We start from the raw sequence: 13,533 nt of genomic DNA, 5'->3' as shown, positions 1-13,533 counted from the left end.
TGCACCTCTAACTTTTTCCCTAGTCATCAAATTTCCCCCACCTCCTCTTTCTTCTGTTTCTCATTTTTTCACTTGTTCTCAGCTAGCTTTCTAATACGGTCCACACCAGCCCCTGCACTGGCTTTCTGTTTTGGCCATGGAATGACTGATGATGCTGTTGTGTTCTTTCTTTCTTTTTTCTTTCTTTTCTTTCTTTCTTTCTTTCTTTTTTTTTTTTTTTGAGAGAGAGAGAATGAGAGTGTGCAAGGCAGGGGGAAAGGAGCAGGCAGGGTCAGAGGGAGAGAGAGAATCCCCAAACAGACTTCCCTCTGAGTGTGGAGCCTGACACAGGGCTCAATCTCAAGACCCCGAGTCACAGCCTGAGCCGAAATCAAGAGTCCAACGCTTAACCAACTGAGCCACGCAGGCGCCCCTATGCTATCATGTTCTGTATGCAAACCCACACCAACCCTGATGAACATAGTATAAACCTGACACCCAAATTCAAGTTTAAAATCCTGGAAACTTGTATCTTAAACTTACACAACATTACATGTCAACTATATCTCAAAGCTGGGAGGGTTGAGCTGAAAACCCGAGTTCCATTTTTGAATTTTATTTCCTTTTCTGTATCAGTGCACTGACTTTACCTGCTATATTTTTCATCTTTCCTCCCAGATACCATCTGCTTACAGAGCTGTTAATCCAGTTGTAGTTGGCTTTAAAAATAACCCTTGAATTTCCTGATACCTGCTTGTCTGCTCTTTGATGCTCAGTAGGGTCACCTTCTCACCATGCAAATGAATCTTCTGGATCCTCTTTATACTCTGGAATGATAGGAAATAGTTTTTGCTCCTATTTCCTGACTTCGGTGGGACTTGTACTGCCCCTGGTATTTGGTATTCTATTCTTGCAAATATTCTCACTGCCAGGGATAAGGTATGAATTTATAAGGTACAAATTTGTTATGCAACAGATCTGTCTACGTGGTAGAGATACGCTAGGCACTGGGGACGTGGCAGTGAACAAAACAGATGAGCTTCTGTGCCTCCATGGATCTGATATTCCAGGGGAGAGAGAGCTAGCCAGTGAACATACTCACTAAATGGCACTTCTGAGGGCGCTGAGTGCCCTGAGGAAAAGGAAAGTCCGATTGAGAGATGGGCAGTGAAGCTAGGAGGGATTATGATTTTAAATATGGCTTAATTTTTAAAAATCAAGGCATAAGGGTGGGTATGAAAAGGGCTCTGTTATAAAAGCAGCTTTGTTGGGAAGTTTTATTTTTTTATTTTCTTTTTAAAAAAGATTTTATTTATTAGACAGCATGAACAGGAGGGGCAGAGGGAGAGGGAGAGAGAGAGATCTCAAGCAGACTCCATGCTGAGCGTGGAGCTCGACAGGGAGCTTGACCCTATGACCCTGAGATCATGACCTGAGCCGAAACCAAAAGTCGGATGCTTAACCGACTGTACCATCCAGGCACCCCTGTTGGGAAGTTTTCAAGAAGGTGTTTTGTATAAAGGATGTAGGCAACTAATGTAAGTAGTTTCACTAATCTTAGCAACTGGTTAAAGCGATTGTCTCTTCAGCAACTGCAGACTTGTATAGTAATGAGATTCTTTATGCATTAGGATGAATGTTGTCCTTCCAAGTTAAGTAATCCTGTTTTTTTCTTCCCAATTATGTTGCCATTGCTAAATATTTTTCTGAAAATAGCTGGAAGAGTCCATTTGTAAGGCATCCAAAAGAATTAGTCTCATCACTTATCTTAGTCATGTTATTTTTTTTAATTAAAAAAAAATTTTTTTAAAGATTTTATTTTTAAGTAATCTCTATACCCAGCATGGGGCTTGAACTTAGAACCCCGAGATCAAGAGTTGCATGCTCTACCCACTGAGCCAGTCAGGTGCCCCAGTCATAGGTTAATTTTGACCAGAATCTTGATTATGGCCATGTGTATTTTATTCATCAAGCTTGATTAAAAATATTTTATAGTTACCAAAAAAAGATGTTTTGTAGAAATGAAGTTTGGAGAGTTGAGAAAGCAGTCTTTTTTTATTATTTAAAAACAAAGGCACAGGGCGCCTGGGCGGCTCAGTTGGTTAAGCGACTGCCTTCGGCTCAGGTCATGATCCTGGAGTCCCAGGATCGAGTCCCGCGTCGGGCTCCCTGCTCAGCGGGGAGTCTGCTTCTCCCTCTGACCCTCTTCCCTCTTGTGCTCTCTCTCATTCTCTCTCTCTCAAATAAATAAATAAAATCTTTTAAAAAAAATTAGAGGAGAAACGAAAGTAATCTAGCAGAAAGCAACACATTCAACAAGTACATTAAAAATAGCACTCGGACAATAAATATGCTATTTCTTTACATTACTCATGCAGCAGTAACTGCAAGATGAATAACTGCTGGGATTTTAAGAGATGGGAAGGCCTGGGGAAGTGGTTCACACAATCTCTCAAGAGGGATGGTAGGTTTTTGACCCAGTGAGTTAGGGGATTTAGCCAAGAGCCTTGCTGTGGCCTCTTGCCCAAGCAAATCAGGTTACCTCTCCTGTGACCTCAGGTTCACAGACTAGGGAGTGAAACCAAGGTTACCAAGAAAGTCTTCCAAAAGCTGTGATTAAAACTCCAACCTTCCCGACCCAAATCCCTGCCTTATATTACTTAACAATGATCTAAAGGAAAAAAAAACCATTTTAGGGGCACCAGAGTGGCTCAGGTGGTTAAGCGTCTGCCTTCATTCAGTTCAGGTCGTGATCCCAGAATCCCCGGATTCATCCCAGTGTCGGACTCCCTGCTCAGCGGGGAACCTCCTTCTCTCCCTCTCCCTCTGCTGCCCCCGCTTGCGCACTCTCTCCTTCTCTCTCTCTCAAATAAATAAAATCTTTAAAAAAAAAGAAAAAAGAAGGAAAAACCATTTTAAAGCATATGCATTCTCTCAGCAACACCTTGGCAGTTAATCTGCCAAAGAAGCTTTTACTAATGAATACATTCATGTTTTTTATTCTTTTAATCAGCCAGTTCTCCCCATAATCAGTTCAGAAATGATACGGAGAGCTTCTGATTTGGGGTTTCAACGAGATAATTACAAACTGGGGCTATAGAGCCAAGAGTCTGTATTTAATGTCATAAATGTGTCGGCATCTTAAAGATGAAAAATGTTGTAATAAGACTGTTGACTGTAGTGGACTCTTTGCTGAGGCAGCTGAAGGATCAGCAGGCTGGTTCCTGGCCATGAATATTTTTGAGCACCAGCTACAAGTGCTTTGCTAAGGATTAGTGCAATGTTGTGGAGCCAGGAGAAGCCATTCTGAGTAGGGCTATATATCATATTTTGCTTTTGTTGTCTTCCTTTTACAATTTTTAAATATGGTGTTTTAACCTGACATTTTCTTTCTTTCTTTTTTTTTTTTTTAAAGATTTTATTTATTTGACAGAGACATAGTGAGAGAGGGAACACAAGCAGGGGGAGTGGAAGAGGGAGAAGCAGGGAGCCCAATGCGGGGCTCAATCCCAGGACCCCAGGATCATGACCTGAGCCGAAGGCAGGTGCTTAATGACTGAGCCACCCAGGCGCCCTAACCTGACATTTTCTATCACCTTTTTTTTTTCCATTTTACTGTTTCTCTTTCATCTTTTCCTATAGATCTGGTTTTGACTCATCCTCTTTTTTTTTTTTTTAAGATTTTATTTATTTATTCATGAAAGACAGAAAGAGAGAGAGAAGCAGAGGGAGAAGTAGCCTCCCAAGGAGAAGGGAGCCCGACGCGGGACTCGATCCCAGGACCCTTCCTCTTATCTTTATAACAAGCCTGATTAGATTATTATTGTTATTATTTATTTATTTATTTATTTATTTTTTGCAGAGTGAAGCCTTTGTTTTCATCTCCTGCGTTTTGTTTCTTTGCTCAGTACTTTTCTCTGGTTTGCCATCCCGTGTGACTCCATTTTATCCTCCCTAATGTTGATTGCTCATGCCTGACTCCATGTCCCTGCTCATCGTGGAAAGTTTCCTCCTCCTTTTCCACCTACTTGATTCCACCCCCCTTCCAAATGGAGAACAAATCCTGTTTGATGATGGTTACTTCCTTGGCTTCTCGGTTCTGTTTTCTTGTACCTCTATGTTAATTCCTCAACGAGGCTGGAAGCTCCTGAGGGTAGGAACCAAACCTCATTCATGCTCTAGAATGCCCAGCAAAATGTTTTGTACATGGTAGATCTAGGGAGGGTGAAGCAAATGTTTGCTTCACATTGACTATTGATAGATCAGTAGTTTAATTCAGCACTCTTTAGGCAAGCCATGTCCTCAATCCAAACAGGAACAGTTGACTACATTTGCAGTTGGATTTTTAGAATTTTTTCCCCCTTGTACTTATTATTGCCATGCTAGTTGGATGATGGAAGAGAAGTCTTTTCTAAAGTTTAAAATGAAAACATTTGAGTCTTCCTCCTATCAGATCTCTTGGCATGAAAGTGAGCCAAATAGTGCCAGCTATTAAAAAAAACTAGGTGTGATTTAAAACTGAGAAGTTCGAGGCTGTTGATAGGTATTTTGAGAATTATTTTTCATAATTTGCAAGCCTACTCTTCTCAAAAGTAAAGTTTTCTTCCTAGTGTTAGCCCCACAGACAGTAATCCCTAAGACTTTCAGGTTGTAAGTTGAACCTACCTAAATCTGGAGAGAAGGAGCACAAAATTGTGGCCAAGGTGCTGAGGATTGATGGCTCTTGTTTTTCAGGTGGTTGGCAACACGACATCTGGAAGCTACAGTTACAGCATCCAGAAGAGTCTGGCATTTGCCTATGTCCCTGTAGAGCTAAGTAAAGTAGGACAACAGGTGGAAGTTGAGCTATTGGGCAAAAATTACCTGGCAAGCGTCATACAGGAACCCTTGGTGTTGACGGAACCAACCAGAAACCGGCTTCAGAAGAAAAGTGGAAAGCATGAAATTTGAAAAACACCTTCAGCAGGCAACTGAATTATGTTAGCTCTGTGACTCTGCCAAACATCATAACTGATCTTTGGGAGAATACAAGAAACCAAGAATTCAGTTCAAAATCCTCAAAATCTAGATTTATGATCTTAATAAAACCTTTCTCAATTCTTTCCTCAGCAAGAGAGAATAATGGATTAGTGATTTACGTTCTTTCAAACGAAGACATTTGAAATGAATGTTTTTATTAACCTATATGGTTTGTAAAACTCAGCAAAACATTTAGGTGTTCACTAATATACAATCACTATTATAACTGAATTAGAGGACATTGTATAATTTTAGGAATATATGCTTATGGTTTTTGTACCTGAAAATGAATTGTTTTACATAAAAACTAAAGTAGTACTATTGATGGATTTGTTTCATTGGGAAACAGTAGTTGAATAAGGGATAGTTTTAATTTTTTATAATATATCTACAATGAAAATAGTAAAATTTAATATTGATACATAAATTTTTATTCAATTCTCTGAAATACTTTTCTTTTTTTGAAGTACTTATTTTCTTAATGAATTCCCTGCAAGCGGTATTATGGGACATCATAATTGTCCTTTCAAAGGTTGTTTTAGAGTAATTGCAAAAAAGAATAGTCTTCCAAAGGAAGCAGTGCTTATAGACCTTTCTGAAATGAAGCTGAAACATAGATTGTGCCAGTAAAAACACAGTTTGAATACTGAACACCTCTCTTTGGGAAAGAATTAATGAAAGTTGACATCACATGTGCTGTTCTGAATATCCTTTTGCAAAGCATTTGACAAAGCAGGTCAAACGAGCTTAAGAGCTGACAGGATTGCCCTTAGCACTGTGTACAGCAAGAAAAAAGATGTATTTAGAAATAATTCCTGCTAAATTTTTCAAAATTGAATTTAGTTGACTGAACAAATCAAATCTTTTTGTAAAAGGTGGCTTATCACTTATAATTTGTTATATACACATTTGTTAAACATTTATTGAGTCTTTCCTAGGTATTAAAGTTGAATGTGAAACATAAAATGTATTCTAATTACAGAAGTGTAAAATAATTTCCTAACTTGTTTTACAAAGGTGCCAAGTATACATTTAAAATGTTTGATTAAAGCATTCATATATTAGAACTCCAATAGGCCATTCATTTCTCTTTAGTATAGCTTTTTTGTATGAGAACAGAGGGAAATCTTGGTAACAAAATTTGATAATCTTGATAATTTCCTAATTATCAAGAATATTATCTTGGTGCAGCCACTATGGAAAACAGTATGGAGGTTCCTCAAAGAAGTAAAAATAGAACTGTTGTCTGATCCAGCAATTCCATCTCTGGGTATTTAACATGAATTCAAAAATCTTGCCGTTTGTGACAATGTGGGTGGAACTAGAGGGCATTCTACTAGGTGAAATTAGAAAAAGAAAAATACCATATGATTTCACTTATATGCAGAATCTAAGAAAATGAACAAACATTACAAAACTCAGATACAGAGAACAAATTGGTGGTTGCCAGAGTGGAGGGTTGTTGGTGGGTGGGCAGAATGGATGAAGGGGGTCAAAAAGGTACAAACTTCCAGGTATAAATATGTCTTGGGGATATATGTATCATGGTGAATATAGCTAATATAGTACAGAATATTTCAAAGTTAAGAGAGTAAATCTTAAGAGTTCTCATCACAAGAAAAAAATATAACTATATGGTGATGGCTGGTAACTAGACTGGTGGGATCATTTCACAGTGTATAAATATTGAATATTTACTAATACAGTGTTATAAATCAATTATACCTCAATTAAAAAACCCTCCATATCCACTATCTCTTATTAGGTGCTGGTTAAAGCCTTTGCCTGGGAGATCCCATTTCTTATTCTCTGCCTCTCTGTAGTCCTATAACCATTAAGATACTTATTTACCATCTCTGGATTCCTTTTCTGCAACACAGACAATTCCAGGTTTTTTGATACAGTAATCAATAATGAAAGTACAACATTGAATTCATGTCCTCTAATTAATATAACACTAGAACAGATCAATAAAAATCCTAGAGCATTTAGATGAATATTAAAGAAGTCCTACCCATAGCGTAAAAGACATGTGCTTCCTAATTTTCTTAAGTTGTGCTCATTCCATCTTTTGTGGTTTGTTGGTTGCTATTAAGTTACCCTGGCATCCCGTACCCACCCAGCCGGTGGACCTGGCCTAGGTGCGAGGTTTGGCATCAGCCAATGCATAGGCTGAGCAGTGACCTACGAGACCACTTAACCAGACTTCATGCCATGGGAATTTGAACAGTGAAACATCGGAGCATAAACCGATGATCCCTGAAAGCTGAAGCTGAAAAGATGTAAGAGAAGTCTTGGGGTAGCAAGAACCCCTGACAAGGGGAGAGGCCCTGAGAGACCAGTTTCTGAAGCTTTCAGTTACCAATGGCCTATCACCCAGTTGTTAGGTGAACACCTTGACTCAAAAGAGCCTCCCTAAAACCGCTAGCTGCTGGAGAGTGGGCCAGGCATTGAGAGAGGCCTCACAGGAACGGGGCCAGGATTAGGGTCGTCAGCCGTGAAGAGCAAACAACCAGCATGCTTGAAAGTACTCTTTACTGATGTGCAGAAGCCCATGTCTATGGTTTAGGAAAGAGTGTTCTCAAGAATGTGATAATGAATGATGGGCACTTTCTTCCCTTGAGCTAGGAAAGTTTCTTAGAACTGCAAAAACACTTTCTAGTCAACACATTATCAAAACATTGATGGATGTTGTTAGGTTGCTGGTGTTCACCTCTAATCTATGTTTTACTCCTTTTCTGATGGGAAAGGTGACAGATAAACCCATTTTTAAGTATGCTGTATGGTACATTAAATAGCAAACAAATTCTGGAATATTACTGAGAGGACTTTGTGCATGTTTGAACTGCACAACAAGATTGACATTATAAGGAAACAAAGCATCCGTGAGAGGAAGAAAGTTTCAGCCGCACAAATAGCATCCTTTACCAAAGTCTCGTAAAAGCCAAGAGCCCCAAATCAAATCAAACTCTTCTCCTGATGAACCATCATATATAAGTCCAACTGGTCCTGCCTTTGCTTATCTGTCTGCCATTAATGAGTCTCCAGAATAGTTCAGTAGTTTATAGAAGCTACTTTATGAATTATAAAAGGCTAACACATTACTTATATTTTCTCCAGGTGTACACTTTGGAAGTGTCAGCATGCCATGAAGCATAGGAGTGACAGGGTGGTACAACAGTTACTGGACAGAAAGCCAGAAGACCTGCTTTTCCCAGCTCTGCTGCCAGCCAAGAACAGACTATGTGATCATCTACTCAAGCCTTTCCTGTATTTAAAGTTCTCTGAGTAATTGCTTTCCTCACTGAAGTATTTGTTAGTCTACAAGTGTTCGTTGAGTACTTCCGACAGGCCAGGCACTGGAAAAGCATTGAACAGACATGGTCCCTGCCTTTGTGGCATTTATAGACCAGGGAGGTCAAGCATTTAACAAAACCCAGGTGTATATTTCGGTACAAACTGAGGTGTCATGAAAGCCAAGGGAAGAGAACATTTTGATGAGAGGATGGCAAACTGTGTCCAAAGATAAGAGATGTCAGGTAAGATTAAGGGCTGAGAAGTGCCTCTGAGGTTAGACCACGGTCTCATTGGCGCCATTGGCATGAGCTCTTTCTAGGGGACTGGTGAGGGCAGGAGGTAGACCATATTGATAAAGGACTAGGAGGTAAGGAGTTGGAGGTGGGGAATATAGACTCTCACTATCCAGGAGCAGCTTCCTACTAAGGTACAGAGGGTACCAGTTAGGAAGCTTTCAGCTGCAAGTAAGAAAATATCCCATTAACAGCAGCTGAAGCAGTTTATTTTATTAAATCACAAAGAAGTCTAGAGGTAGGTTCAATGACACCATTAACTATCTCAGTTCTCTTTATTTCATTATGTCAAATTCTCCTCCCTGTAAAACACTTTTTTAGTCTAAATCATTTGTTGTTGCAATTGTTGATGTTTTGGTCACCAAGTACTTCAAATTAGCACATATTTATTGCTTACCTTATTAAATATTGGGTTCCACATGGAAATTAATTTAGAGATGGGCACCTGGGTGGCTCAGTCGGTTGAGTGTCTGCCTTCAGCTCAGGTCATGATCCCAGGGTCCTGGGATCAAGTCCCATGTCGGGCTCCCTGCTCTGCAGGGAGTCTGCTTCTCCCTCTGCCCCTCCCTCAACTGGTTCTCTCTCTCTCTCTCTCTCAAATAGATAAATAAAAACCTTTAAGAAAAATTTAGAGAAGCTCTGGTTATACCACATGCCCTTACCACTAACAGGCTCAGCAATATGCATTCAAGGGTAAGTTCTTTACTGCTGGAATCATTCAAGCTTACTTCAAGCATAATTTGAGTCTTCAATCATTGTGGAGCTAGTTATCCCACATTGAAACAGTAGAGCAATTGTAAATACAAAGAAGCAGAAGCTGAGTTCAATTCTGTCATTCTATGTGATCACTTAAGAGTTTCTATTGATGTTGGTTATGAAACAGAGGGCAAATTGTGAGATATAACATTGTGTTCAGTAAGAGCAGATTTTAGTTCATACATGAAATATCTTACTGGTTTTGAACAATATCTCTAAAATTCATATTTCCTCTTTTTAAATGGTTGTTAAAACTAAAAAAATAATTAAGAAAATATCATCAGTGGCATAATTTTAGAGTTACCTAAGTTCTGATTTTCAGTATCTTATTAGGTACCGGACAAATTATTTATATAAAATATTATATCAGATTCTAATCAAAGGAGCAATACACAGAACTTGTGGAGAAGGTTATTGATCATTCAATAACCAAATCTCAGCAAATGGTCACTTATTCAGAATAAACAATCCAACCTCAAAGAATGCCAGGAGAAACAACGAAAGGTGCTGGTCTTACAGTGCTGGAAGAAATCAACAGAGCAGTATATGAGTGCTCTCCTAACCTGGAGAACTAGTAAGGAATGTCCTGATGAGGGCTGCCAAGCCAACACTAGGACCATTTGGGAAGGGGTGGCCAGCAGGAGCAGGAAACACAGAGGAGACTCAACCATGCTGTTGAAGATGCTACCCAAAACCAAAAGAAGGGAAAAAACACCCTGGCTTCTCTCTTCCTCCCACATTCCAATCTCCCACCAGTGCCTCCCATTGGCTGAACCTACGTGGGAGCAAGTAGGTGAAGGAGCCTGGGACACGTAGCTTGTATACAGAATAGAGCAGAGGAAGATCATGAAATGGATCGCATAGCAATAGACAATGACTTGCATACAACACCAATGTAGTCCGTGCAGGCCTGGCCAAAGGGGTCAGGTCAACAGGTACAAACATGGCTACCAGGATGGGGGGAGGTTGTGGGGTGGACTAACACATTTAAAAGGGCTATTTTTAAAAATGTTAAATAAAAGCGCTATTTACATTATTATTATTTTTAAAGATATTATTTATTTGACAGATAGCACAAGTAGGCAGAGCAGCAGGCAGAGGGAGAGGGAGAAGCAGGCTCTCTGCTGAGCCAGGAGCCCGACGTGGGGCTTAATCCCAGGACCCTGGGATCATGACCTGAGCCGAAGGCAGCCGCTCAACCGACTGAGCCACCCAGGCGCCCCTACGTTATTAGTTTTAAAAAGCATGGCATATTATAATATGCAATATGCTATCATTTAGGTTCTAATAGGAAAAACTTTAATATTTAAATTGTACTTATGTTTAAACTATCTCGGGAAGGGTAACACTAGTATTCCTGGAGAGGGGTTGAAACTCACTTTTCACGGTAAACCCTTTTAAGTTAACTTTTTTTTTTTTTTAAAGATTTTACTTATTTATTTGACAGAGAGAGACACAGCGAGAGAGGGAACACAAGCAGGGGGAATGGGAGAGGGAAAAGCAGGCTTCCTGCTGAGCAGGGAGCCCGATGTGGGGCTCGAACCCAGGACCCTGGGATCATGACCTGAACCCAAGGCAGACGCTTAACGACAAGCCACCCAGGCGCCCCTTAACTTAACTTTTTAAAAACTATGTATGTGTTTCACTTTTTAAAAATTTAATATAGGGGCGCCTGGGTGGCTCAGATGGTTAAGTGTCTGCCTTGGGCTCAGGCCATGATTCCAGGGTTCTGGGATCGAGCCCCATGTCGGGCTCTCTACTCAGTGGGAAGCCTGCTTCTCCCTCTCCCTCTGCCTCTCCCCCGGTTGTGCTCTGTCTCTCACTCTTTAAATAAATAAATAAAATATTAAAAAAATAAAAAATAAAAATTTAATATAGGTATATATTAATTGAACTTTCTTATCTAGTAAGAGTAGGTTCTTATTTTTTTGTCACACAGTATGACTATTTTTATTTTTTTGAAGCGTTCACATTGGTTTGAGATATTTAAGCATAGTTGGAAAGTATTGGCCTAGAACTGCTTAAGAAATTGGTGTACAATGTAAAACATTCAGTAGGGAAAAAGTGAATGCAATTCAGTTGTTGTAAATATTGTGCAAAGACTAAGGCTTGGGCTGTGTGAAAGGTAAAGGAAAGGAAAGAAGAAATGAGATAAAATGCAATACCAACATCCTGTTTCTTGATCTGGGTGGTGGTTACATGGATGTGTTCACTTTGTGAGAATTAATTGACCTATATATACTTTAGTAGACTATCTTATTTTTTTAAAGATTAAAAAAAATTTTTTTAGGGCGCCTGGGTGGCTCAGTTGGTTAGGCGACTGCCTTCGGCTCAGGTCATGATCCCGGAGTTCCGGGATCGAGTCCCGCATCGGGCTCCCTGCTCAGCGGGGAGTCTGCTTCTCCCTCTGACCCTACCCCCTCTTGGGCTCTCTCTAACTCACTCTCTCTCTCTCTCAAATAAATAAAAAAATAAAATCTTTAAAAAAAATTTTTTTTAAGTAATTTCTACACCCAATATGGGGCTTGAACTTACAACCCCAAGATTAAGAGTTTTAGGCTCTATAGACTGAACCAGCCAAGCACCCCTAGTGCATTGTCTTATGCACAAAAAAATGCTATACCAAAATCTTTTTTTTTTTTTTTTTTTTAACCAATGGTGCTGTTTTCCACTCTCTATTCTCTCTAGTCTGTTTTGAGGAGGAAGGAGGTGATAAGCAATGGGCAAGAAGAGAGGGTCAAGGGAGTTTCAGTGTGAGTTCGCCATAGCTGTTCTTATCTAGACTATCAATTTCAGAAATCGGGAGTATATTAGAGCTAAAAGAAATCTTTCTTTTTAAAATCTGACCCCTTTTTTTTTCAATACATGCACATATATTAACACACCAAACAAAACCAACAATAAACTGAAGATGCTTTTTTTTTTTTTTTTAAAGATTTTACTTATTTATTTGCTAGAGAGAGCCAGAGCAGGAACACAAGCAGGGGGAGTGGGAGAGGGAGAAGCAGGCTTCCTGCTGAGCAGGGAACCAGATGCGGGGCTCGATCCCAGGACCCTGGGATCATGATCTGAGCCAAAGGCAGACACTTAACAACTGAGCCACCCAGATGCCCCTGAAGATGCTTCTTATAGAGAATTACATTCCTACATGCTTAATGATTATTAATGCAGTGATAATAGTTAGAACTGATAGTAGTTAATATAACTTATGCATGTAAGTATTGGTGACTAGAAGAAGGTAAAAGAACATTAAGAACAGTCATCTGTAAGTCTGGTATATGACTTTACAGGCCTTCAAGAAGACCCTCTCCCCCTGAAATAGATATGGTAGAAACATCCATCCTAGATCAGTTTCCAAGATTAAATGTATTGTGAAAATAATATAATAGCTGACATCTAAAGTAACAAAGTTTGGATATTTCTGATGTTCAAGTCTATCTCCTTCTGGACTACCTAGGGCGGTAGTGGGGCAATGAGTAACACCAACCATAATTTACCACATTTAGTGAATTTTAGGTTTTCTATCTGAAGAAAGACTTCCTGTCATTCTTATCTCTACCCCAATGGTTAAACATTTAGAGATAGTGTTTAAAATTGCTTAGACTTTGTATGCAATATTTATCATATTCAAAGACACTGAAACAAAACGGGTTTGCAGAAGCATTGAAACATGGGTATCCTGACTTCTAAGCATAGCTTCTAGCCAGTTAGCAGCATGCCAAGAACTAGGGGGTCTGCAAACTGGAGAAATCAGGAGGCCTGGCAAGAGCATTGATGTGATTGTCTTAGTGCATGGCCTTGGGGCTTTCCAAACATGTTCATTGGGGAATATTTGTCTTAGCACTATGTTCTGATAATGCATTTTACTTTTTCTTTAAATGCAAATTATGTTATTACCATTATTATGAGAAATAGATAATATATGTATAGAGTTAAAAATTTACAATGCATAAAGGATATATGGGGAAAAATTAATCTCTCTCCTATTCTTGTCTGCGACCTGTCTACCCAGAGACAATATTATTATTTCTTCTTATCCTTCTGGAGATACTCTATAAATATGTAAACACCTCTCTCAAAATATGAAAATATGTGAATATAGGTATATATACACATATATACATATATTTTTAAGCAAATTAAGGTATACCAAGCATAATGTCTTTTGCCTAACTTTTAAAAATTAATG

At 39.3% G+C, this 13,533-nt stretch overlaps 1 protein-coding gene across 1 annotated transcript in view; it reads left to right on the top strand.

The window, feature by feature from the left end:
• The window catches only part of DMGDH (dimethylglycine dehydrogenase), a 65,821-nt gene extending 59,508 nt beyond the window's left edge, over positions 1–6,313 (top strand). The window contains exon 16 of the mRNA XM_027606860.2: positions 4,714–6,313. Coding sequence (XP_027462661.1) covers positions 4,714–4,929 — 216 coding nt within the window. The 3' untranslated portion in view covers positions 4,930–6,313. The remainder of the gene's footprint in view (positions 1–4,713) is intronic.
• Positions 6,314–13,533: the final 7,220 nt, after the last annotated feature.

The sequence above is a fragment of the Zalophus californianus genome, chromosome 5 (genome assembly GCF_009762305.2).
Source record: "Zalophus californianus isolate mZalCal1 chromosome 5, mZalCal1.pri.v2, whole genome shotgun sequence".
In the NCBI taxonomy this organism is placed as follows: Eukaryota; Metazoa; Chordata; class Mammalia; order Carnivora; family Otariidae; genus Zalophus; species Zalophus californianus.
This window is presented reverse-complemented; position numbering and strand designations above follow the sequence as displayed.